This window comes from Anguilla anguilla, chromosome 12 (assembly GCF_013347855.1).
Source record: "Anguilla anguilla isolate fAngAng1 chromosome 12, fAngAng1.pri, whole genome shotgun sequence".
Classification (NCBI taxonomy): domain Eukaryota; kingdom Metazoa; phylum Chordata; class Actinopteri; order Anguilliformes; family Anguillidae; genus Anguilla; species Anguilla anguilla.
In genome coordinates this window covers 21619587-21643300 of record NC_049212.1, presented here as the reverse complement: position 1 = coordinate 21643300, position 23714 = coordinate 21619587, and the positions used below count along the sequence as shown (strand labels likewise).

Here is a 23714-nt window from a genome sequence, read left to right as displayed (position 1 = left end):
CACATCAGGACCTCTCCGGAAAGGGCAAGGGAATGTCTAAAAGCAATGCTTCGGCAGAAAACTGAAAAACCATTCCTTAGGCCCCGCGTCAGCAAGGTACTAGTGTACACAGCAACAGAGGCTTTTCCACACAATACTCCAAAATCCCACAATCCTTCAGTAAGAACAAGAGGAGGGGTGGGGCCTGCTTATGATGAAAGAGCGAGGCTTACCTCAGAGCTGTCGCTGGAATCATCTTCCTTTGCCGACTTCTTTTCCTTCTTATCTTTTTTCTTCTTCTCCTTTTTACTCTTTTTAGACTTTTTCTCTTTCTTCTTCTTGCTTTTACCCGAATGCTCCTGCAATTGAATTATCACATGCACACCTCCAGTCTAAAAAGCAGAATAACTCTGGGAATTAGCAAAGTGCCTTACTCAGAAAGTCCATTAAAGATGCTCTGTGAGGAGCTACGGTGATTAGCACCATTTTGATGTCCTTGTTGGTTTAACGCCAATTCTACCCCTGCAACACCTGCTACAAAAACCTGGTGCTCAGAACTCATCATTTGGGCTGAGGGATTCTGGTTCCCTCATTCTGTACGTGACAGAGGCAGACACGATACGCCCATCCCGAGAGCCAGCTGGCTCCGTCCAGCAAAAAGGGTTATGGGACGGAGTTAATTATACCGCCATTTCTGTCCCTCAGCGGGGCCTGCATTCAGCCACGGAGACACCGATTTCACTTCTCACTTCTGCAGTACACGGCCCCTTTTCTGTTTATCCAACTAAGAGCCTTTCACACTGGCTAGTGGAGCTTTCCTTTTCATTTTGTTCAATATCCTCCCCCTGTCCTTTCACGCGAGTGACCAATTCAGAAAAACCTTTACAAAGGACCTTCAATAAAAGGTACCAAGACTGGCTGTGTAACAAATTAAAACCTGCGCAAAGGGCTGGGTTGGACCACGCATTCATTTCAAAAATAAATACTGACTCTTCATGAGCAACGTGTGCCTATGGAAACCGTTTCCCTGGTTTTCGTTATGAATTCAGCCAGCCCAGAAATCTTGAACTGAATGTCAAGCTTCAAGTCCTCATACAAAATAAATACAAATAATTTAGAAGGCGAGTTGATCTATTCACATCCTTGCAAATACACCCGAGTGTGAGGCGCCCTTCGGCTTTTGTAAATGCTGACCTCTCCCACATTTTAAAGGGAGGAGGCAGGTGACTACGGGACGAGCTTCGTCAGACTGAGGTTCCCGTGGCGACGGTTGCCGTGGAAACAGCCAGCCGATGCCCCTCACCTGGTCTAGCTGCTGCAGCCGCCGGTCCACCTCCGGGAGCATCCAGGTGTCCTCGCCCCTCTCCCGCTTTAGTTCCTTCCTCTTCTCCTCCCTCTCATACTTCTCCTTGGCCTGGACGCACAACACAGCCGCACATAAGCCACCCACACACACACACACAGCCACGGCTGCTCTCAATAACCATGCAGTCCAATAAGGGCTCCCTTTACCACCAAGAGCACATGACATGCAGGAAAAATTAGTTCCTAATGAGAGATAGAAGTTACTTTTTCCCTTTAAGGTCGAGCCATGAGCGAGCTTAGTAGAGGCCAGGTGAATGAACTGCTCAGTTCCATAGAGTAAAAGATACATTCATACTAATCGCAGGTGTGGCGTGCGTGCCATAAGAGGCTGTTTAGAGGACAGCAGCGGTTCTGTCGGTGGGGGGGTTTCAGCTGGAAACAGGGGAGAGTTTACACATTTTCTAAAACAGACCGATGATGACTCACTGCGGTCATTAAGCTCAGGTGGAGTCTATTGAAAGAGCAGGTGTGTCTGCCTGTGAAACAGACCTCCTGCAGATTACTGGCCACACAACTGCCTACACATTCCCCTGCATTTCCCCAAAGCCCATGGGGCTCAGTTTCCCAGAGCCAGAGAAATGAAGTTGACCTTTCTGAACAAATAAAGTTGTAACTAAATAGTTTAATGGAAATAAAAACAGACTATATATAACAAGTTTAAATTTAAAGTAATATTAATTTGGTAGGCTCGCCATTATTGTAAATGCTATAACAACTTCAGCAAGCACAAGTTCCACTGCTACTGTAAGAAAAGAGAGAGAGAGGGAGAGAGGGAGGGAGAGAGAAAGGGTGAGAGAGGGATAGAGAGAGAGAGAGAGAGAAAGGGTGTGAGAGAGAGAGAAATAGGTTGAGAGAGGGGGAGAAAGAGAGAGAGAAAGAGGTAGAGAGAGTGGGAAAGAGAAAGTGGGATGGAGTGAGTGAAAGAGAGAGAGAGGGAGAAAGAGGAGGGTGAGAGGGGGGGGAGGGAGAGAGTAAGTGAGAAAGGGAGAGGGGGAGAGAAAGAGGGAGAGAGAGAGAGAGGGAGAGAGAGAGGGAGAGAGAGAGAATGTCCTGCAGTGACAGAGAGACAGCTGAGAGGAAACTGCATTAAAGCAGGGTAATTAACTAAAGAGCTCATAAGAGCAGCGAGGGAGCAGAAATCTTTCTACAACTGACATTCTTTTAATGTCAATTCTGTGGATTACACGCACAGAGAATGTGAACAGCTAAATGAGGAGAAACCTCTTTTCCATACTTATCATTTATGACCTCAGCCGTGCCAGAATGCTCCAATATTTTCTCTGAATCAGCCTTGAAACATTTAGCCTTTGCTAGTGTAAACCATCTTGCAATCTGCACATTTTGGTACAAGGCCTCTTGCCCCACCAAGGGCTTATTTATTTGTGTTTTCCTACCTCCCAGGAGAGATACCACCTCCACTGAATTTGCTCAGATGCAATCGTTTCCTGCAGGAAGGCCATCCATCACAATTAGAGCTAATTCATCCTGTAGTACATGTTTATAATGCAGATGAACTAACACAGCTGCTGTAGAGATAGCAGAGCAGTGGGGCAGCAGCAGGGCCAGGTCTGTGGCTCAGAGGCCACACTCACTACAGCCACTACAGCTGAGTCAACCCATCCCCACATAGACCCTCACAGCTCAGCTAACCCATCCCCAGGCAATGACACTACAGTTAACCATACAACTGTCGTCAGAAACCCCTACAGCTCACCAGACCATCCAATGAAAACCGTCTCGACAGTTCACAAGACTATCCCCTAAAGTTCATCAGCCTGAGAATCATGTGACCAGATCCCTGTCTTCACCCATCCAGCTCACTTCACCAGGCTCCTTGGGTGAGAACTGGCTGCCGTTAAATTTAAAAGCAAAACCAGCTGCCCTGCAGCTCTCGAAGAGCAGGTGAGCAGCACTGCTCCAAGTACTCCACTGTCTCTAGTGCCCACATTTCCCCAGAAAGTCCTGTAATTTTTAAAAATCTTTTATATTGCCCTTGGAACGCCCTATTACATCCAAAGGCCCATTCCATTACTGCAGTGTCTAATTGGATTGGGAGAGGGCAGATCAGTTTGCACATCCTGCAGACTGCATACAGCACACCACTGCTCCTCTCCCATCTGCAGTTCACCTTCTGCACCACTGGGCACAGCACTGCAAGTGCCTTCTCCCGACCTCCCCCTAATCTGTAATTCACCATAACACCACATCAATCATTCACCAGCCGTAAATAAAGGGCAATAAATAACCAGACAACAACAGCAATAATAAGCAGCGGGGCTCCACATCACACAGGCTGCCGCCCTTATGATTATACAGGACTCATTCAACACTACAGCTGCCCTTGCTGCTACCCTCATTCATTCAACCCTAAAGCTCAACAAACCATTAGCGCACCATTCACCTAGGCGACGCTGGAAAAACACGGTTGGTCCATGGTCCATGCGCGTATTAACGTTACGGGTGAAGACTATCACATGGCCGCGCGCGTTTTCTGCGGCAGCACCCACTTTCCGTCAGCGGTGCCCTTAGGGTCTAGGAGGCAGGGCTACAGCACAGCTGCTCAGAGCAGGTGTAGCTTTCGATCACGCGCGTGCTTCAGAGGTCTGCCACTGAAACAGGTGCTGAGGGTGCTGAAATCAGCACAAGCTGGTCTTGGGGACATAAAGTGGCTATCATGAGCAGCCCTTATTGCCAAAGAATGATAGCCACGAGCCAGCTAGTCACTTTGCATTTATCGTCCGAGTGTTTTATTAATGCCATGTGGTGTTCCTTTGTTCATTCTGACACAATTGGGGCCTTCTAAAACATAGCAATGTTTATGATCCTTGGTCGCAATGTGGAGTAGTAATTCAATCATCAGTGCTATCGGAGTTGCTAAATTAGCTGTCACTGTGTCACGGACATTACAGGAAATAGCACATAATTACACAGAAAAGAAAATTAAACAGGCTTCTTGTTATAGAATTAAACAACTATTTCAAAACAACATTTAATCAGGTTATTACTTGAGTCCAGCAGCCTGGAGTCACTTGTGGTTATTTCACAACGTGCCTTTATTATGAATCGTTATCATACTAAGTCCTGAATGGAGATTATCGCAACAGGTCGCTGAAGAAAAAAATCCATTGTTTTCCTCATCGCTTACATTAAAACCAAAATGCGGATACAAACACTGACTTGTGCATAGGATTTACAGCATATTCCATGATTAAAGCTAAAGAAAATATTTTTTTGAAAGATAAAAAGCTCATATCCCCTAGAACGACTTCAGTTATTCTGAAACCTGTCATTGACTCACAGCCATTTCACCGCGGAACGTTTACTGAAACGAAGCTTCGAGGTCTTATCGGCGACACGCAGTCTGTTTTGCGGTCCCCAGCCGAGCCATATCAAGTGACTAACGAGAACAGGTATTTGTTCCGATAAGGTTTATGATGCTCGTCTATATATTGTGCTAAATAATTTCATTGAATTCTCGAACTAAAAACAGCCTTATTAAAATGTTGAAAACATAATAAAGCATTTATATACAAGCGACATGTTCACTGTATATTTTTGTTAAGCCCCGAATAACACAAAAAATGAAAGGTACTTCTAGTTTCAAATTACTCATATTACAGCTTGAAATGTATATACGCATTTGTAAAGCTTTCAGATATGACGTAGTAGCATATCTGACTGTACATATGTTAGACTTGTAGCGAAAAACAATAGTCCACTCCTAAAAAACACCAACAGCTTAGTCTGCAAGTCAAATAGCCCCATCTTGTGGTTCACTGACAGACAGTATGCGCGAAACCGCACCGCGGTTTGTCCAAGTGAACAATTTTGCAAACCCAAAAATATGGTAAAAATGATAAATTGGCGTGGAAAAGTAACTAGCTTACTCAAAACGAATCCATGCTCCCAACCATTGGAAAACTGACTGAAAAAACATTCCAAGACTCGAGGCGATCACAGTCGCACAATAAAAGTTAATCAATCTGAATCCAAGTAGGAATAGCACTTTAAAGCAAACGATATGACAAATGAGGACTCCACTACACATATACAATGTATATATGGTATAAGCTACATGTAAATGCAGTCATCATATAAAACACATTAAAGCTGGCATTTATGCTTCTGCAATCTTGCTCTTCTAAATGTTGGTTAAATAGTACAACTCATAGACCAACAAAAACATGCATATTAGGAAACCAATTAGGCTATATAAAAATGACCTATTTATGAAAATGTCACTGCTCACTTAAGAATTCCTGTGCACGAAAAAATCGATTAATTTTAATAAGACGCCAAATGACATAATCTGGAATTTGTCATAAATATACTATATATGTAAAAAGAGCTTTCATTTCACCCTTTCGTGGGACTCCCACGAGACCCACTGTAACAGCACATAGTTACAGCACATGAAATGCGAACTATAAAGCTTGATTTACACAAAAATAATTTCTAAGGAACAGAACATTCTGCAGATCTGTGGAAAATGCAGTTTTGGTCGATTGGCTAAGCAAAGTTATGACGTCGAATCAATCGACACAATTATGAAATTAGCAAGTACGATCTAGTTAAGGTGTCTGTGTCTGACGCCGTCCGTCATGTAGCTACTCTTTCAGTAAGAAGCGAGTAGAATTTTTAGTATGAATGGTACAAAAAGGCCCATACGTATATTACAGGCATGCCATTTTCATCTCTTCTTTGGTGCAAATAGACCTAAATTAGTACTATATTACTTACTGCAACTAAGGGCTGTGAGCCAGGCAGACTGGCTAACTACCCGCTATCGATAGCTAGCTAACTTACACTGCAGCAGTAAGTCTGCAAACTCAGGAGCTTTAAACAAGCCCAACATTGAAGACAGTACATACGTGTGTGCCTATAACTCATAAGTATTAAGGTATAACATATAAGTACGATGCACACTCATAGACCAAAGCTGCACAGAATCTTGAACCAAGTCGTCTGTGTAATCAACCTATTTGCTAGCTAGTTAGCCTATTACCAATCTAGATAGCTAACCGCTCAAAATGTACAGAGAAAAGTCAGGGCCCATACTAAACCACTTTTTAGCCAGCTGCTATTCGACATCATAATCAACACAATTTTGCTCGGCGACAATGCTGGATAATGTTAAATTTGCTTTAATTCAGCAACATTAGCGAACTAGGCTAGCTAACTGTCAGACAGAAACAGTCATCGCTAAATCTTATGACTAAACGCCACTATTTCCTCTAACTGTATTATCGATATACATTCATCTTCAAAAACATTACATTTGAGTTACCTCACATAGAACCTGCTCTCTGGCTTTACGTTTAAATTCCTTCCTTGCTTCAATATTATTTGTACTTTCAAAACTCTGTCCGTAAGCCGCCATGATATTGCCGTAAATCGTATTCGTTTGTTGTCGTAAATGCATTTACGGCTGCATTTCCTGTCTACTGAACGAAAAGTGTAGACCTATTTATTTTAGTTCTGTGGTACATCTTGAAAATATCAATGGAAAATTTCTTGGTTGAAATCGTTGGTTGGGAACGTTCATAATCGTAATAGGATTTATTAGCATATACTGGACAAATATACACATTTCTCATATAAAATTATATATTATGTATGTATTTCGACTCTTTTTCAACTATCCTGCACTTATCAGTAGTTTCCAAAGCTTATATTTGATTTTCTTTAAAAAAAAATTTGAATAAATTGGCTCTTTACTTAATTTCAAGTTGTGTTGTATTTCTAATATATACTTTTGAGGTAACACTTTCTGTGAAGGATCCTTCATAAGAGCTATACTCCTTCATAAGCACAACACTTTCATAAATGTAAATAATGGTAAGTGCACTTTCCATCAACAACAAACAAAAATATGAAGATGGCATGTATCACTTGTAATGTCATCATGGTAATGCCAGTTGCTACAAGAGTGGTGACAAAATCCCTTACACTTACACTGTATGACCAAAAGTATCTGAACACCCCTTGGTCTGGGGCTGCTGTTCATAGTTTTGGTTAGGCCCCTTAGTTCCAGTGAAGGCAAATCTTAATGCTACAGTATACAATGGCATTCTAGATGATTCTGTGCTTCTCCAACAGTTTGGGGAAGGCCCTTCCCTGTTTCAGCATGACAGTGCCCCTGGGCACACAGTGAGGTCCATATAGAAATGGTTTTGTTGAGAACGGTGTGGAAGAACTTGAATGGTATGCAGACAGTCCTGACCTCAACCTCATCCAACACCTTTGGGATCAGTTGGAAAGCCAACTATGAGCCAGGCCTAACTGTCCATTCAGTGCCCAACCTCACTAATGCACTTCTGGCTGAATGGAAGCAAATCCCTGTAGCAATGTTCCAACATCTGGTAGAAAGCCTGCCCAGAAGAGTAGAGGTTGTTATAGCAAAGGGTGGACCTATTCCATAGTAATGCCCATAATTTTGGATGAGATGTTCACTGTCAGGTGTCCACATACTTTTGTCTATATAGTGTATTTACAGTTATTGACATAATTTATGAATGTAGTGCTAATGAAGGTGTTATACTTTTTATGAAGGATCATTCATAGAGTGCTACTTTACTTGAATACTTCATCTATTTAGAAGAGTTCATGTTCACAAATATATAGAATTTCAAATGTTGTACTAATTTGGGTTCACACTTGCAGAGTGCCACTGGTAGTTCTGCATGATCCACTTCAATTACATGATGCTACCCCAGGTGCTGTCTGCAATTTTGATCAAGGAGTTGATAACCTAGAATCAATTTCAATGCACTTCAATCCATTAAAGTTATCTTGTTGTAGGCAACTCCTGCTGTCACCCGACAGCCAAGATTCTGAGACAGCACAGTTCCTCCTGAATACTGATAACCAAGCTTTTCACACAATGAAGAGTATCATAATAAAACTGTCCACAGAACCTGTTTAAAGAGATAGGTCACATTTTTGGTTTAAAAAAAATATTATTTCAGTATTTGTGTATGTTCTTGAGTGACCCAGATAGTTCTTGAGAGCGATGAAACATATTTTTGATATTTACATAAGTTGACTTCATAATGGCAGGTATGGGGCAATCACAGGCTCATGGGTTAAAGCAACAAAAATGCAGCCTATGTAACTCCAAGAGCAACTTGAAACACCAGCAGCTGTAACTCCACATTCACACTCTACAGGCAGATATCTCTGCAGATCACAGTCATTGTCCAGGTAATTCATTATTGTTCTTTTATAATAATAATGACACTAATACTACCACTACTACTAATAATAATAATAATAACAAAAATGTGTAAAAATAATAAAAAAAATTATTAATATAATTATTGCGCCTTTCAACGCAGTTACAAAATGCTTCACGTTACAGAATAAAAATGCACAACAGAAAATATGGAAACGAGGATTAAGAAATAATCATAAAATAAATAAAAACAGGATGATGAAAGATATTCACATCATCAAAATAAGAGTTTGTCAAAAGATTTGTTCACATAACAAATATTGAAAATATAAAAGTTAAATAGTAAAAATGATAAAAGGTGGTGACAAGTAAAAATTTTTCAAAGAGGACAATGAGATAGCCAGTCTGATATCCTCATGGAGATTATTCCAAACACTAGGGGCCCTGATTTTTTTTTTTTTTTTTTTTTTTTTTTTTTTTTTTTTTTCTCTTCTTCTTCTTCTTCTTCTTCTTCTTCTTCTTCTTCTTCTTCTTATTATTATTATTATTATTATTATAGTTCCCAACATGGCCCTGCACGACCTTGCCCTACTTTCAGCAATACCTTTTAATGCTTTCCCACCATTTTGTCTCCACTTTGGAATGCCTAATTGTATGCATAAGTGCAAGAGGAGTACATTTCATCAAAACTTCTCAGCTACCCCAAAGAACATTAAACTAAGTTACCAAAACAAGAACAAAACTACTATAATAAGCATTAAACTACATTACATGAAGAAAGAGCAGAGAACTACCAGCTCGGAGAACAGAATAATAAGTCACTGCACCTACTTGGGTGTTTGGGAGAAGAAGTGCAAGAGAGGGTGGAGAAGCCAAGGTGCAGTTTAAGAAGTGCGTTTTCAGTCTGTCAGTAAAAGGCCAACATCTCTGCTGTTCTGACCACCGTGGGAAGCCCTACCTCAATCGTGACAGCATAACCTCTCCAACAAATGCATTCATTAGCAGCATTAAAATGTTTTCTTCCCCTCCTTTTTGGGTTTTTTTATTATGCTCATCAAAATTTGTAATAAAACACCTCATTGCCTTGTATGATTACAGATCTCATCCTAAACCAATCAAGTGAAAATCTAATTTCCTCATTTTTTCCAGTCATTAGATATCACAGAGTCTTTTCCACAATGACACACCAGTTCCCCTGGTCATGGTAGCTACTTTGAATGGTAATGTTCTTGACTCTACCACACAGGTTCTCCAGTTCCCCTTCACGAAAGACATGGTAGTAGCGATGGAACACAGGGTCGGAGGCAGATGATTCGCTATCAGCGGACGTCTCAGAGGCCTTTTGGGCGACACCCTTTAGGTGCCAGGGTACAAGCAAGTCTTGGGAGTTGAACACAGTGCGGTTGGTGTGGACAGAAAGTTTTGGCTGACTCTGCTGAGGGTCATCTTTCCCAGCATGCTCCTGACTGTAGTCCGGGTTACTTTGTGTCATCTGCTCAGCACCAGGCCCACCCTTCTCTTCCTGCTCTGGGCTCTTTTCTTTGAGGTACTTCGATCTCTGCTTCTTGTACTCCTGCTCCAAGGCCCAGACGTAGATCAGTGCTCTCCCCCCAGGCTTCAGGAGCCTAACGAGTTCATTAACAGCGGCCAGCCTTCTCTCCTGGACAAACAGTCGGAAAACACAACCAATTAGCGCAGTCAATTAGCAGACCACTTCACACTTTAAGCTCAAGGGCAGTCACACCTCATTACACCCATTAGCTTAAATCCCGCTTAAATGAAAAGGTACAAAGTATCTCTGCCTTATTAAGGACAACGGGGGTCCAATCTGTCATCAAAGGTCATATTTCATGTCGATTTTGATAGCACGTCAGTACTGAACTTTTGAATTTAAATATAGCCACTAAGCCAGGTTAATTCTAAGTCGGCTCCTAAGAGATGGTAAAACTAGCATTGTGGATAACTCTGAAACTGGGCATTCCTGTTCTGTGGTTAAAAGAATGAGACCAGTTGGCATGGGTGGTGGGGACAGTTGGTGAGGTGGGAAAAACCGAAGTGGCTGTAAGTGTGAAAGTTCCTTTGTGGGTGCAGTTACGGGCACGTGCGGGGTGGATAAATGAGTGAACCTGTGTGGAGAAGTGATGGATCACAGCGATGGAGATGCACGCGTCGCACACGCCACTGCGCAGGGGAACATCGAGGGCATCCGACACGAACGCCTGCAATCCTCGGTCTGCGCAGATCTGCACCAGGCTGTGGCTGCGATCACAGCCCATCTGCAGGAGACCAAATGAGCTGATCCAGTTTGGGCTGGGGAATCTCATACATCTGTTTCTCTCTCTCTGTCTGTGTCTGTCACACACACACACACACACACACACACAAATACATACATACATACATATACACACCCGCACGCAAGCACACACACACACACATACATACATACACGCACGCGCACATGCACACACATACACACAAACCTATCACGCACCTGTACAGGAGTACCTAGCTGCACTGTACCCAGCAAATGATTCAGAACTGGCTGCCATCATTAGTCAGTGTGAATCCTTACTGATCAATATTTTAAATATTTAAATTAAAAACACACCATGCAAACTGGCTGGAAAGTACTCATCTGGGACGAAGTTGCCAAATTAAAATCACCTCCACAGTGCTTAATGTTGACAAAACCTTGAAAATTGATAGCTGTAATAACATTTGCAATTAAGCTCCTGTTTGGGGGAGAAACTTAATTAGACTTTATGAGACACGCACAATCACTGTGGCCTGAAGACCAAAAAGAACAGTCACACTGCTCCCTTATTCCAAACAGGCGCTGAAAGGTCAGCATTTGCATGCAATATAACATCACAAGATATCAGTATTCTAATTACTGAAATAAATGAAGCCCCAGATAGACTGAGTTTGCTCTTTGACCGCAGCACCATAATGAATGGGCTATTTCTCCGTTACATTCTCTTTTTTAATTGCTCATTGTGGACACGATGGCTAATATCTTTAATGACCTCATATTCAGCATTCAGCATACAGCCCTGCCTAAGGTATAAAATACTAACAGCCCAGTAGAGAGGCTTATTCCTACACAGTATGACTGTGCTGAATGAGGAGGGACTACCAATGGGAGCATGAAATTTTATCACGTCTACCCACAACCATTTACCACTCTGTCCAATAAGAAGCAAAAATACCGGCCAGTCGGCAATGTGTTTTATTACTTTTTAGAAATTATTATTAGCAGATGGGCCAAACATCTATTTTATCTTATGGTTCCGGACGTGTGTGCACATGTGTGTGAGGAGTTGTGCTGCCGCGGGTGGCTGCGCGGTCTTACCGCCCACAGGTCCGGGTTGATCCCCAGGTACTTCCCGTTGCCACATCCCACGTCCGCGAGCACAGCCCCCGCGGGCAGGGAGCGCAGGAAGTCGCGGACGCACGGCCAGGGGGAGTGGCGCGTGCTGCTGAAGTGGGAGGAGATCTCCTCGTACACGCGGTGCACGAACCGGGCCTCCAGGCGCGACGCATCCCCGTCGTCCCGCGGCAGAGCCGGGGCGGGGGGCGCCTCCGGGGGGCGCCGGCTGTCGCAGGCGGACGGGTACGCTGCGCGCGAGAACACACGGCGTCAGCGTGTGATGAAAATGAAGCAAGGAGCAGCACTTCCACACAAACACCATCGACTGCGACACCACCAGAGCCGGCAGAACGTCGTCCGCCACAGAGGCAGCTGGGAGGACTCACCGCAGTCGCACGCCATTCGTCGCACTCGGCGGAAGGTGAAGGACGTCCTGGTGTCCCGTTTGCTCAGGGTCAGGTCGCCAGGGTCAGAGGTCACTGGCCCAGAGCTCACTGTGTCACCAGCAGGGACCACATCAAACTTCCTGGGAGTTATCCTAGCAAGCCATTCAGACCCCGCTTAAACCCAGCCCTGCCTCATTAAGGAACAAATCCCTGCCAACTGTCACTTAACTGCCCTCTTTTGTATTTTACTGGTAACAGGTTTGTCAAAATGTTCAAGTCTATATCCAGCCAAGACTTCATTGCCATTAGGAACCTGTACAGCAGATTAATCTAGAGACAGCAATATTTTACAAGTGACTAAGGATTCACAGGTCCACAGGATTTCACCGGTCTGAAGAGGGCGGTGGCGTCTCCCACTCACCCGTGCGTCCACAGGTAACGGCTCTCCCCCTTCATTACGAGGAGGCTCCGCTCAGGCAACACCACGGCAACGGAGCGCCCGTCTGGGTGCCTGAAGTCCATCACTGTCTGTCAAAAAACACAGGAAGTGAGACAGAGAGCAAAAGATACTAACACAAACACAGAGAGAAACACGGATATACAGACATAAACACAGAGATATACAGACAGAAAGAAAAAGCACAGATACATATACAGACCTAAATACAGAAGAACACAGGTACTAAACACATGATATTGAGGACACACATACTGACACAGACAAAGAGAGAGAGGTGCAAGAATTAAAAGACAGAGATAAAGAAAAATACAGGGACAGATGTAGTTCACCTTTCACCCTTCGACGACACCACAAACAGAGTGCCATAGTTACAGTCATCACTAATACCCTAAGGAACACCTCCCAACACCGCGACCAGAATTACCGCTCACCTCTCACCCTTCGCCCAACAGCGTTAAAGAGTCTGCCGCCCATTGAAATATTGTTCACCTTTTACACCTCGTACTACAGGGAAGCGTGTGCCACGCGCATCAATTACCATTCACCTCTCACACCTTCCCCTACATCACTGGGAGTCTGCCAGGCGCTGAGTTAAAGCCCTGCTGCAGCATGGAGGAGCTGCTCTCCTTCAGGAGCTGCTCTGCTCACTCCGTTTATGTTTCAGACACGCAGATTCTCACGAGTGCCCTTCTGTGAAGCTTTCCCCATTCAGGGCCACAGGGACCCCAGGCTTCAGCGGGCTAATAAAATAGGGGGGTGGGGGGGGAGTTAAGGCTGGTCGGCCTCGTCTGAACCCCCAAACGAAGGGGGGCTCCGGCGGTCCCCACAGCGTCCCGGCGTGGGTCATGTTGGGGGGGGGGGGGTGGAAGTCATTTACCTAGAAGCGCGGTCAAAGGCACAGCGTGCCACCATACGAGCCCTTTCTCTGGGAGACTGAATGGGCCACGGACAGCGCTTAGCGCCCTGAATAGGCTGGGTTTCCAGGTGTCAGTCGAGAGCCGGGGGAACGGCTCTTTCTCCGCCTCCCTGCGAGCTCACTTCCTGTGGCCCTGCTGCATCACACTGCCTGAGAAGCGACAATGGAGCAGACAGACACTCGCTCACCAGAGACCACTGCTTACAATGGGGGGGAAAGGGAATATCCAATTAATTTGGTCTTTATAAATGCCTCTCAAAAAACCAGCGTGCAACCCTTGGCAATAGATGCTTGTGCTTTGCGGCTGTGCTTCTGTTTCCAGTGAATGAAGGGAAAATATGCAGCCAAGATCTATCCATCGCAGACCTTTCTTCCGTGCAGGAAAATTACTAAATGAACAAACACAGTGAAGCGAAAACATGACTTATGCTGAATGCAAATGCCTTGTGTCGCTGCACCATTCCTCCTGGCTGTGGACTGTGCCTCAGCTCCATTGTCAATCCATAGTGCTGCAGTGCATTCTGGGAAGTTTCCTAAAAGAACTGTGATTTATTGAATGCTGCCCTCAGTCACTCCTGTGTGTGTAATCGCATTATTAAGGGGATACTTTCCCCGAAGGCAATGCTGGTCCACACACACACACACACACACACACACACACAATATAATCTCAAAAGGGCAGTTTTGAGTTGACATTCGTCGAAATGGAAGACTGAGGCCCAATCTCCATCTCCTTCTTATACATTCAGCGGGGAGCAGCCAATCAATAAAGCCGCTCTTCCGTAGCCAAATCAATCCAACTCTAGACAGCTCTGCTTCGCAGCAGCCCTCTCTAATCCATCTTCTCACTCTGGCCTTTCTCTCCTCTCCCAGGTAACAAAGTCAATAAAGATCACAAAGCCAGCGAGGCGGCAACTGGTCACCCAGCCCATCTCCACACAGAAACAGTCATATACAAACACACACACACATACATCAACACAAATATATAAACAGTAAACACACGCAACAGAATATGCATACTCTGTACACAGTGCTCAAACATGCACAATTACACATGCACAAACACGGAAAATACACTGTCCAAACAACACAATTATGGTCACACTCTTATACCAACACATTCATAAACAGAAATAAATCAAAAAAACAGCATACACAAATGCACGCATACAGACTCAGATGCATGAATGTGCGCACACTCTGGGAGACACACACACGCACACGCGCGTGTACACGCTGGCTTTCAGCCCTTTGTTACAGAGTACCACTGGATGATCCTCATACGCCCCCAGCTAAATGTGTTTGAGAGTTCCAATCCATCACCCTGAAGAAGCATCACTCCGCAATAACACACAAGCCAAAAAAAAACATCTGCCTCCCATCAGTTTCCATTTTTATCCACTTTCATTTGAGGAAACGACTTCCCTTTCTGTTGATGGCTCATCATCGTTCAGTCAAGACGATCAAATGATTGTGTTGCGAGTTAATTTTCTTTTCGCAACTCTGCCGCAATAAATGGCTTCGCCTATACACCCGGAACGTTCCTCCAAGGCTGTCAAAATGGATCCTGCAAGCGAGCGTGACGGAGCGCATCACATTCCGGCTCACGCGCGCGGTGATCGACAACGTTATCGCTAACGAGCGAACGGAGAAATGCAACTCGACAAACAAAGCAATGAGAAAACTGTTCGCGAAGACGTTAGCATAACTCTCCGATCGTGTTTCTAGGGTAATTTTCATAATGGGAAAACACTGGAGAAAAACGGAATGAGCTGAGCGGAAATGGAGACAGCGAAGGAGATGCTGACTTTCAGCTGCGAGCTCCCTTAAGGAGAAAACCCTCCTGCTCTTCCCAAATCTGTCTTATTTGAGATTATGAACAGCCAGCAGCTGCGGATGGGAAATCTCTCTGTAAGTATCCAAGCATGGAGGAACCAAAGGAGGGATAAAGGCCTCATCAGAAGTCTCCCTGCAGCCATTCGCTGATAAGCTGCCATTTCGCTAAACTGCGAAGGCAAACAGTGTTCGCTCACACGGGAAAACACACGGCCTCGCTTCCCCCCCCCCCCCCCCGCTTTTCTGGAGAAAAATCCTCTTTTCTTTGCCCACAACTGTAGGCTGCCCAGGTCCCTCCTTGAGAATCATTTTCTACTTTTCTGTTTTGATGACACAAGCACTTTGAGATGCTGAAATCTAAACCCCAATCATAGACATGGGGTGAAGAACAGAATAGCCTTTTCTTTCACATATCTTCCAAACACTGGTAAAATAAGCCCAGAGTAAGGGGAATGGAATTTTTCTACACTGTTTTTCTGGAGGGGGATGCTTTCTGCTCCTCTCTACTCCTCTTGTGTGACCTGCAGAGAGATCCATCTCCATTCTCCTACATGCAGGACTACTCCAGCTCCGTGTGATGAGTCCCTGGGTCGATCCGAGCTCAGAGGGCCTCTCTAACACGCGCGCCGCGGTGCGGGTTCTGGAGGGCGGTGTGGCTCGTCTCACGCAGACCCCCCCCCCCCCCCGGCCCTGCGGGACCCGGGCCTGTTCGCCCACGCAGCGGACTGAAGCGGACTCCGCCGACACCCTTCAGCTGTCTCTCCCCGAGCCGCGCTGGGAGTCACAGTCCGCGCGTCCGCTCGACGAGGCGTGACGGCTTCCTGGCCCAAACACCAGGCTCCACCCCGGGACGAAAATGCTCGCGCGGCCGGTGGTGTGAGGGGGAGACCTTACACCTTTGCCACAGCCAGGCTCATATCAGGCAAGGCTAAAAGCACAAGACCTAACTAAACTCATTCGTAATGTGCCACAGAACAAGCGCTGGTTCCCAAGAAGTATAACAACAGGCCACAGGTAACCCCTTTGATGAGTCACATGACCATGTAGAACTGCATGCAGCAAATTAGTCTTTGGGAAACGAGCTGGTGATTGGCTGCACACAAGATACTGACTTATCTCTATGATAACTCATTTATACCAGGGAAACCTGGAACCTGTAAGGATTTTCTTTTAGCCCACAGTACTCTCCGTCATGCAGCAGGTCCCTGTACTTCTTCTCAAGTCTGTAGTAACACAATCTCCCCACCGTGGTGCATTAATCACTGCAGCACAATGAATCACCCAACAGCCATAAGCAAAGCTTTCAAGCATGCAGATTGACTACGTAGCAAATGCGTGTCGACACTTTATTTCTGTTCTACGCAATTATGAGGACAGTGCTCCAAATGAAAATGAAGGGGAAAAATACAGTGTGCTTGCTTTGGGCCAAAAATGTTTAGCTATGCCGAGGTGTGTGGCACAGTCCATAGTGTGCTAATTCTGAAACCATGTACAAACCCCACGGGCAGCTGAGGGGGGAATAATGGGGGGCTTGGGGTCGAACCCCAGCCCTGGTAGTTCTGCACTCTCTCTATTTACAACCCTCCTGCCTGAACAAAATAAAAATACAAAAGGAGGGGAGACCATCTGCTCTTGGTGATACAGCATCAACGAACACATCAATAGACACCAAATTATCTTTATAGAGCAATTATTCAAACATATTGCTCTCCTTCACATACTTATTTGAAAGGCTACATACAGAATACTAATGTAGTATCTTAAATGAGCAGTTTCATCACAGGGCACACTGATGTCATTCCCACAGCACTATCGGAACTTTCAGCACTGTACCTTTGCACCGAGGCTTAAGGAAAGGATCGTGTCCTCAAAGGCAGAGTGAGTGTCAACGTGCGGCGGAATTCCTGCCAGAAACAGAAGCGTTTATTTAATTAAAAAACTGGTAACATTCAGCAAGAATGAGTGCAGAGGAGTACTACTGCCCCCTCCTGGTCAGAGAGGGAACATAGTGTTTCACCTTGTCCAGGCTCATACTGGTTGATGGTGAGTTGATCCGGTGTGACATCAATGAGATTCTCCCTCAGACATCGCTTCAGTACACTGTTGCAAAATTGAGGAATTCCTAAATAAAGAGTATGAATCCATCTTAAAGCGACATAGCCATCAAAAATGAAAGAAGCCTTCACTTTAATTCTGTGTGATTATTCTAATCATGTCATTGCAGTGCTATGCCAGTCTCACAATCCTGAAGGACAAATCGCATTTGCTTTTCTCGCTGGCATTTGATCCAAGAAAACAAAAACTATGAATTAAAACTATGTTATTGAAAAAGAGTAAATACTCTCACGTACCACCAGGTAATGGTCTCTCCTTATCCACGTTGTTGTTGTCATAACGAAACTCATACCCATAATGCTTCACTCGCCTGTGCTTCAGTGCTTTCTGTCCTGAAAGACACAAGATGAGAATTTAAAAAATCATTATTTCTGAAAAATAATTTTCACCCTTATTCTTCTCATCCGATGCAGAAGGCCCAGTTGTAACAGTAGGTGTGTCCCCTTTCTGAAATGACTTTGACAGAGCACACCCTAATAAATGGTAAATGGACTGCATTTATATAGCGCTTTTATCCAAAGCGCTTTACAATTGATGCCTCTCATTCATCCAGTCACCCATTCACACACACACACTCACACACCAATGGTGAAAGGCTGCCATGCAAGGTACCAATCAGCTCGTTGGGAGCAATTAGGGGTTAGGTGTCTTGCTCAGGGACACTTTGACACGCCCCAGGGCGGGGGATCGAACAGGCCACCCTCCGACTGCCAGACAGCCGCTCTTACCTCCTGAGCTATGTCGCCCTTGCACGTCCTTCAAAGCACATGTAGCCTGCCATTACTCCTTTTCACTCTCAAACTCACCAGAACACCCGCACAGCCTTTGAAAAATGACAATTCATCGCAGCTGGGATAGACTATTTCATTTTCATGGACAATGACATGGAGCCACCATGCAGTCAGAAACCTGCCCTCCTTGGGTGGAGTTGGGCCGTTAAAGCTTGCCTGCAGGATGCCCAGCCAGGCTCAGCATTGGTGTGGGTAAGGACGAGCCCCTCAGCTGGACACGCCACGGGCTAGAGAGGCTGGGGTCACACGTTTGCAAACAAGCTGAAGCACACTGCTACGGGCCTCCGGAACTCCAACAACACAAACGCACGTTTGGCACAGTTTGTGAGCCTTGTGAGTTTTGTCACCATTATGGAACACTATGCACTGCACAAGTTTTTGGTCATATTTCAGACTCTGTATTTGTACCTTCAAGGAAGGAGACTCCGGTACTCAAGGGCAATTGGACGTGCTAGTTTAAACTGAAGATACCTCAAATTACTATTTAAGTGCAAAGTGAATTGAACTTAAATCACCTGTTTCAGGTGAACACTGAATTGTAAATGTGAGACAGAGATAAGGTGATCATTTTGTGCTGCATGGTAAAAAAAAAAAAAAAAAAAAATAAAAAAATAAAAAACATGAGTAAGCACACAACAAAGTCACAAGGTACAGTGTGAATGTATACTGCTGCAGGGTGGGGAACCAAATGGGAGGCACAGCAGGTGCACAGACGCAGAAAGCCTGGTGTGCGGCTGGTGATGCCGGGGAGGCGGGGCTGGGGAGGCGGGGCTGAGTCAGCCGCTCACCAGTCAGCGTGTCTCCCTGGGGCGCCCAGTCGATGGCCTCCAGCAGACCTGCCTCCTCCTCGGCCGATATGAAATCCTCCAGCACCTTCAGGCCGGGGGGGAGCTCCGTACAGACCCCTGATTCACCGCCCACTATGAAGCAAAGGAAAGCAGAGCATGAAGTAACCTTTATGAATGCACCGTGGAAGACTTCCCAGCACACCTACACCTCTATAGGTTAAATAAATTCCTGCTTTCTGAGTTTACGCACTAATACAGAGCAGCAGGATATCAGATGCTGTAGACAGAGTGCCATCTGGTGGTCAAAGACAGGACTACATGGTAGAGAGGAGACAAAAGGCTATGTAATATAAACTTTACATTTTATGGTTCATTATTATGCATCATCATCTCAAAGAACATGTTCCATTTAACAACACATTTTCCATTATTCAAGACTTCTGAAGAACTTCCAGTTAAGACACAGAAACAATTAGGCCAAGGTCACCATTATAATACCTCAGAGCTGAGGCGCATGCGAGAGTGGTGAACAAACAGTTTAAAAACCCGGGTTACCTTTCTCCACAAAGCTGAAATACAAGGCGACAGTCTGTCCCTGGCACTGCAGCTGCCTGCCATTGAGGGAGGCGTGGCATCGCCGAGCCTCTTCCACAGACCCGTACGTCACGAAGGCGTAGGGTTTGTTGGGCGGCATGAGCAGCGACTCCACGCAGCCGCTCTCCTGCAGGACTGCCTGCAGCTGCTCGCGGCTCACGCCATTGCCGAGCCCGCCGTTCGCCACCACCAAGCTCTGCGGCACAGACACACCGAGACGCATGCGTTCAGCCTCCACCTCTCCCGAGCTTCCATCGGCAGATATGAGAACAGCTCAGCCTGTTTCATTTTACAGTCTGGCACACAGCCTCTGAGGGCAACCGCTGCACCAGGTCTTATCATTTAGTCGATAATGCTTGTCATTACGTTTGGTCTGCATTCTAAGTCAATTAACACCGTTTTTAAGAATATGAAAAAATGTGTCGCAGAGGATGGGCAAGCCAACTAAGTGTTGAATAATGGACTCACTTTTTTATCTTCCCTATATCCAATAAAACATAAAAATATAACAATGCATAAAGCTAGACTTTGCATTCCTTATTTAAAACAGACAATGGAGGTGCATTACTGGAGTAACACTGCAATGGTCACAGCAAGAGAAAAAAAGACTGCTGAGTTGGTGGCTTCATTTGAATTTGGAAGCACCACTTTCATTCAGTTCTTTGTTTATTTTTATTACTTTTTTATTGGAAAGTGAAGCACAAAATAAGCATCACAGAATACATTTTAGATTTTGTAAGCTATTTTCGACCACACTTGGACTTTGCGTCTTTGAGGCAATGAAATAGTTTATGCCACCAAACAAAAAAGATGGAAAGATGAAGAAACACAAGTCCAAGTTACTTTAAAAAATGTTCGAAAACAAATGTGAAACATCTTCCTGAAAATTTTGCTAAACTTGCTATCATTTTGATATGAATAATTTGGTACACAGAAAGATTTGTAGGCATTGTGTTTTTACAGATTTGCAGTAGCACAACACACTTTGTGTGTAGAAATAATTATTTTATTACATTAAAAATATTTTAGATTTGATTTTACTTCATATCAAAAATATATTTTATATTAGTATATGGAATAATAAAATAATCTTTCCATTGATACATTTTTAAACAGTAAACTTATCTTTTAATATGACTTGAACCCTAAATAAAAATGCGGTTGTGTAGTCCAAATTACTGTGTACTGTGTGATTGCGTAGTCTAAATGATAATTTAGTCATATCTCCATTTAAGACTGTACACTGTATGGGCTTGCTGATTACGTCACACGACTGGTCAAATAATAAATAACAAGGACGACCAAAAAAGTACAGCTGACAGCTGTCCATAGTTAAAACCCCTAACAAAATTATCTTGTATAGACCAGACACAGACGCATGGCAATCTCAGACTGCAGATCATGTAACCTTCGGCATAATAAAAATCCAAATGCTGCTTTTATCGAGTCGTCAGATTTGAAAATACAGACTCTATTATCCCTATCTGGACCATGTAAAGTCTAATAAAACAATAACACTTTCCACGCGACAAACCTGTACAAAATACTATTAGTAGCCAATAAACACGCATAAATTATCTTAAAATACATTGATTTCTACTTTAAAAGCAATCTGTATTTATTTACAGACCACTATTCATCATGTCTGTAACACAGAAACAAAACACGTAGTCTAAGTGTAAATTAAACATGACTAAAAACAGTAGGCTATACATCATTTTCTACAGTACTTTCAAGCAAATTTAATTTTGTTAGTAATCCATTTCATATTTCCGCATACATATCCTAGTCATTCATGTATTCACTAGATCTAAATTCAACGACAAATGCAGAATAGAATCCAGCAGTCTACAAAAGTACAAAGTTATGTTTCAGCGTTGATTTGCTAGTTTGCCAGCGAAATAGTTAGCTTGCTAGCTGTCCTATCCTACCACGCGTACGTCAACCTCGCTGGCCGTCCATACGACAAGGTAAGATCCGTTTTACCTGAGTTGGCAGTGATGCTGTATTAATGCCCTCGTGTTTTAGCAACGTGTGGCTTGCTTTTAATTGCTTCCGCAGAAGCTTTTTCTCATCTTTGCTCTTTTTGACAAGTTTCACGTTTCCATTCAAGCTACTTTCCATGGTGCAACTTCCAATCCTGTATGGAATGACACATGAACCAAATGATAACGGTTCCTCTTAAGGTTGTAAAAACGTTTGGTATTATCGGCACTACGATTAAAATAGTTCTTAAATTATTAAATAACAGTGTTTCAAATAAAATAATATTTAACATAACTAAAAACAAATGTGGATTTACATATACACATTTTTACATATAAAAGTTTTTTATTGTAGTTGTTGTTGCTGCTATTGTTATAACGTAGTTTTATTTCTTCTTTTTTGTACAATTATTTTTATTAGTCTTCCGTGTACACACAGAATTCAAACATGTACATCATGTACCCTTCCCTACCGCACCACACAAGACTCCTTCAGACGTTCACAGACAACAGATCACCTCACAAACACCCACAGCCTAACACGGCCCTACCGATACATTTTTTTAAATACTAATAATGATCAATAATGTAATTTTATTTCATTCGGCAGTTTCAGTCTTTCAATATGCACTTTCCAAATGAAGGACAATGAATTAGGTCACAGCCCGCCTCAGTGGATATCGTATACTTCCGAAGTCCCTTGGCACTTTTGCCACCTGTTCCATGGCCCCTCTGGTCTTTCTCTGGGAACTATTATATCCTGCTATTCACATTCTGGATGTTTGCCCAGGAAAAATTCCACCCTCTCAGACTCATACAACCGGGAGAGACCTATGTTTGCTCCCTCTCACCTTGGGTGAGGAATCCCTCCACTCTGTGATGGAATTATTTTTAACCACACAGCCATGGTTCTGTTAACAAATATAACTGCTGCCAATGTTCATCAGTAGAGAAATAGAAGTACAATTAGAACGGATTCGATATCAAAGTTGTAATGCAGCATGTCAGAATTAGCTACGATTTTTTGACTGTGTGCCTTGGACTGAATATTCAAGATACATCCACAGAATAAACTGAACTTGGTGGATTTATGGTAAAGGAATGAAACAGTCCTGATGTCTCACAGTAGTGCTTAGCTGGTTTCCCTTTACCTGGATTTGCTTTGTCATCAATATCAAGAAGCCCCAGTGACCCTTGCAGTCTGTTCTGCAACGTTACATGTCATCACAGCTGCACTCTGGGTCCCAGTTAAAATGGATAGTCATGCTGCTCCATTTCAGACAGTGAGAAGCAAGGCTGCAGCCTTAGCATTAGCACTTTGGAGGGAAATCAGTCAACGGCATGAACCCAGACAGCGGCATGCCTTAAGCCCCGTATTACTGGAGTCTATCAAAGCATGCAGAGTTTGAATTCCCTGCTGCTGTGTTCCCTCTACCCAGTCCTGTGGGGCGATCTGAGGGCTTTTCTGTGTTGTTGCGTGTCTGGCTATTGGGCCCTGATCAAGTGAAGGCAACTGCTGTGTTTGATAAGAACGGTCGCATCTGTCAGAAGGCCTCATGTGTACACAGTGGCTCACTGTTGGTGGGGAATCCCTTTTCCTGGAAACAGGAATCAGCAATGATGACATGGTCATGCACTCCAGGCCTGTGAGGCTGCACAGAAAATAACTCCCCCACTTTATTGTTCATGGAATCCCGTCACCAGTTATTCAGATGGTTGTGAGTGAACTTGTGACAAGCAACATTTAAAACAGTTATAAAATATATTACAATTGGTATATGTATATGCCGTGAGCTCTGCACTCCACAGCATTAGATTTGTAATCAAATAATTTACAGGTGGTTAAAGTGCATGTTTTTTTTAAGGGTATTTTTCTACTCTACACATAGTTTCCCCGTATAGAAATTACAGCACTTTTTATACATAGCCCCCCATTTCAGAGTACCATA

General features: G+C 44.0%; 2 protein-coding genes across 3 annotated transcripts in view; both read right to left on the bottom strand.

Annotated features, from left to right (window-relative positions):
- Positions 1-6780, bottom strand: part of cwf19l2 (CWF19 like cell cycle control factor 2) — a 49307-nt gene extending 42527 nt beyond the window's left edge. The window contains exons 1-3 of one of the 2 annotated variants that reach the window (XM_035384495.1): positions 6632-6780; positions 1283-1393; positions 213-338 (exon numbers count right to left, since the gene is read on the bottom strand). In XM_035384495.1, coding sequence (XP_035240386.1) covers positions 213-338; positions 1283-1393; positions 6632-6766 — 372 coding nt within the window. In that variant the 5' untranslated portion in view covers positions 6767-6780. The remainder of the gene's footprint in view (positions 1-212; positions 339-1282; positions 1394-6631) is intronic. The other variant, XM_035384496.1, reaches the window with a different exon arrangement.
- A 2749-nt stretch (positions 6781-9529) lies between these two features.
- Positions 9530-21917, bottom strand: alkbh8 (alkB homolog 8, tRNA methyltransferase). Its single transcript, XM_035383728.1, has 11 exons — positions 21767-21917; positions 19742-19976; positions 19187-19318; positions 17844-17939; positions 17510-17614; positions 17326-17396; positions 12699-12805; positions 12278-12429; positions 11874-12139; positions 10645-10794; positions 9530-10178 (listed from the first exon to the last, which is right to left on the bottom strand). The coding sequence occupies exons 1-11, from the start codon at positions 21902-21904 to the stop codon at positions 9678-9680; spliced, it is 1953 nt and encodes a 650-aa protein (XP_035239619.1). The 5' UTR covers positions 21905-21917; the 3' UTR covers positions 9530-9677.
- Between the last annotated feature and the right edge of the window lie 1797 nt (positions 21918-23714).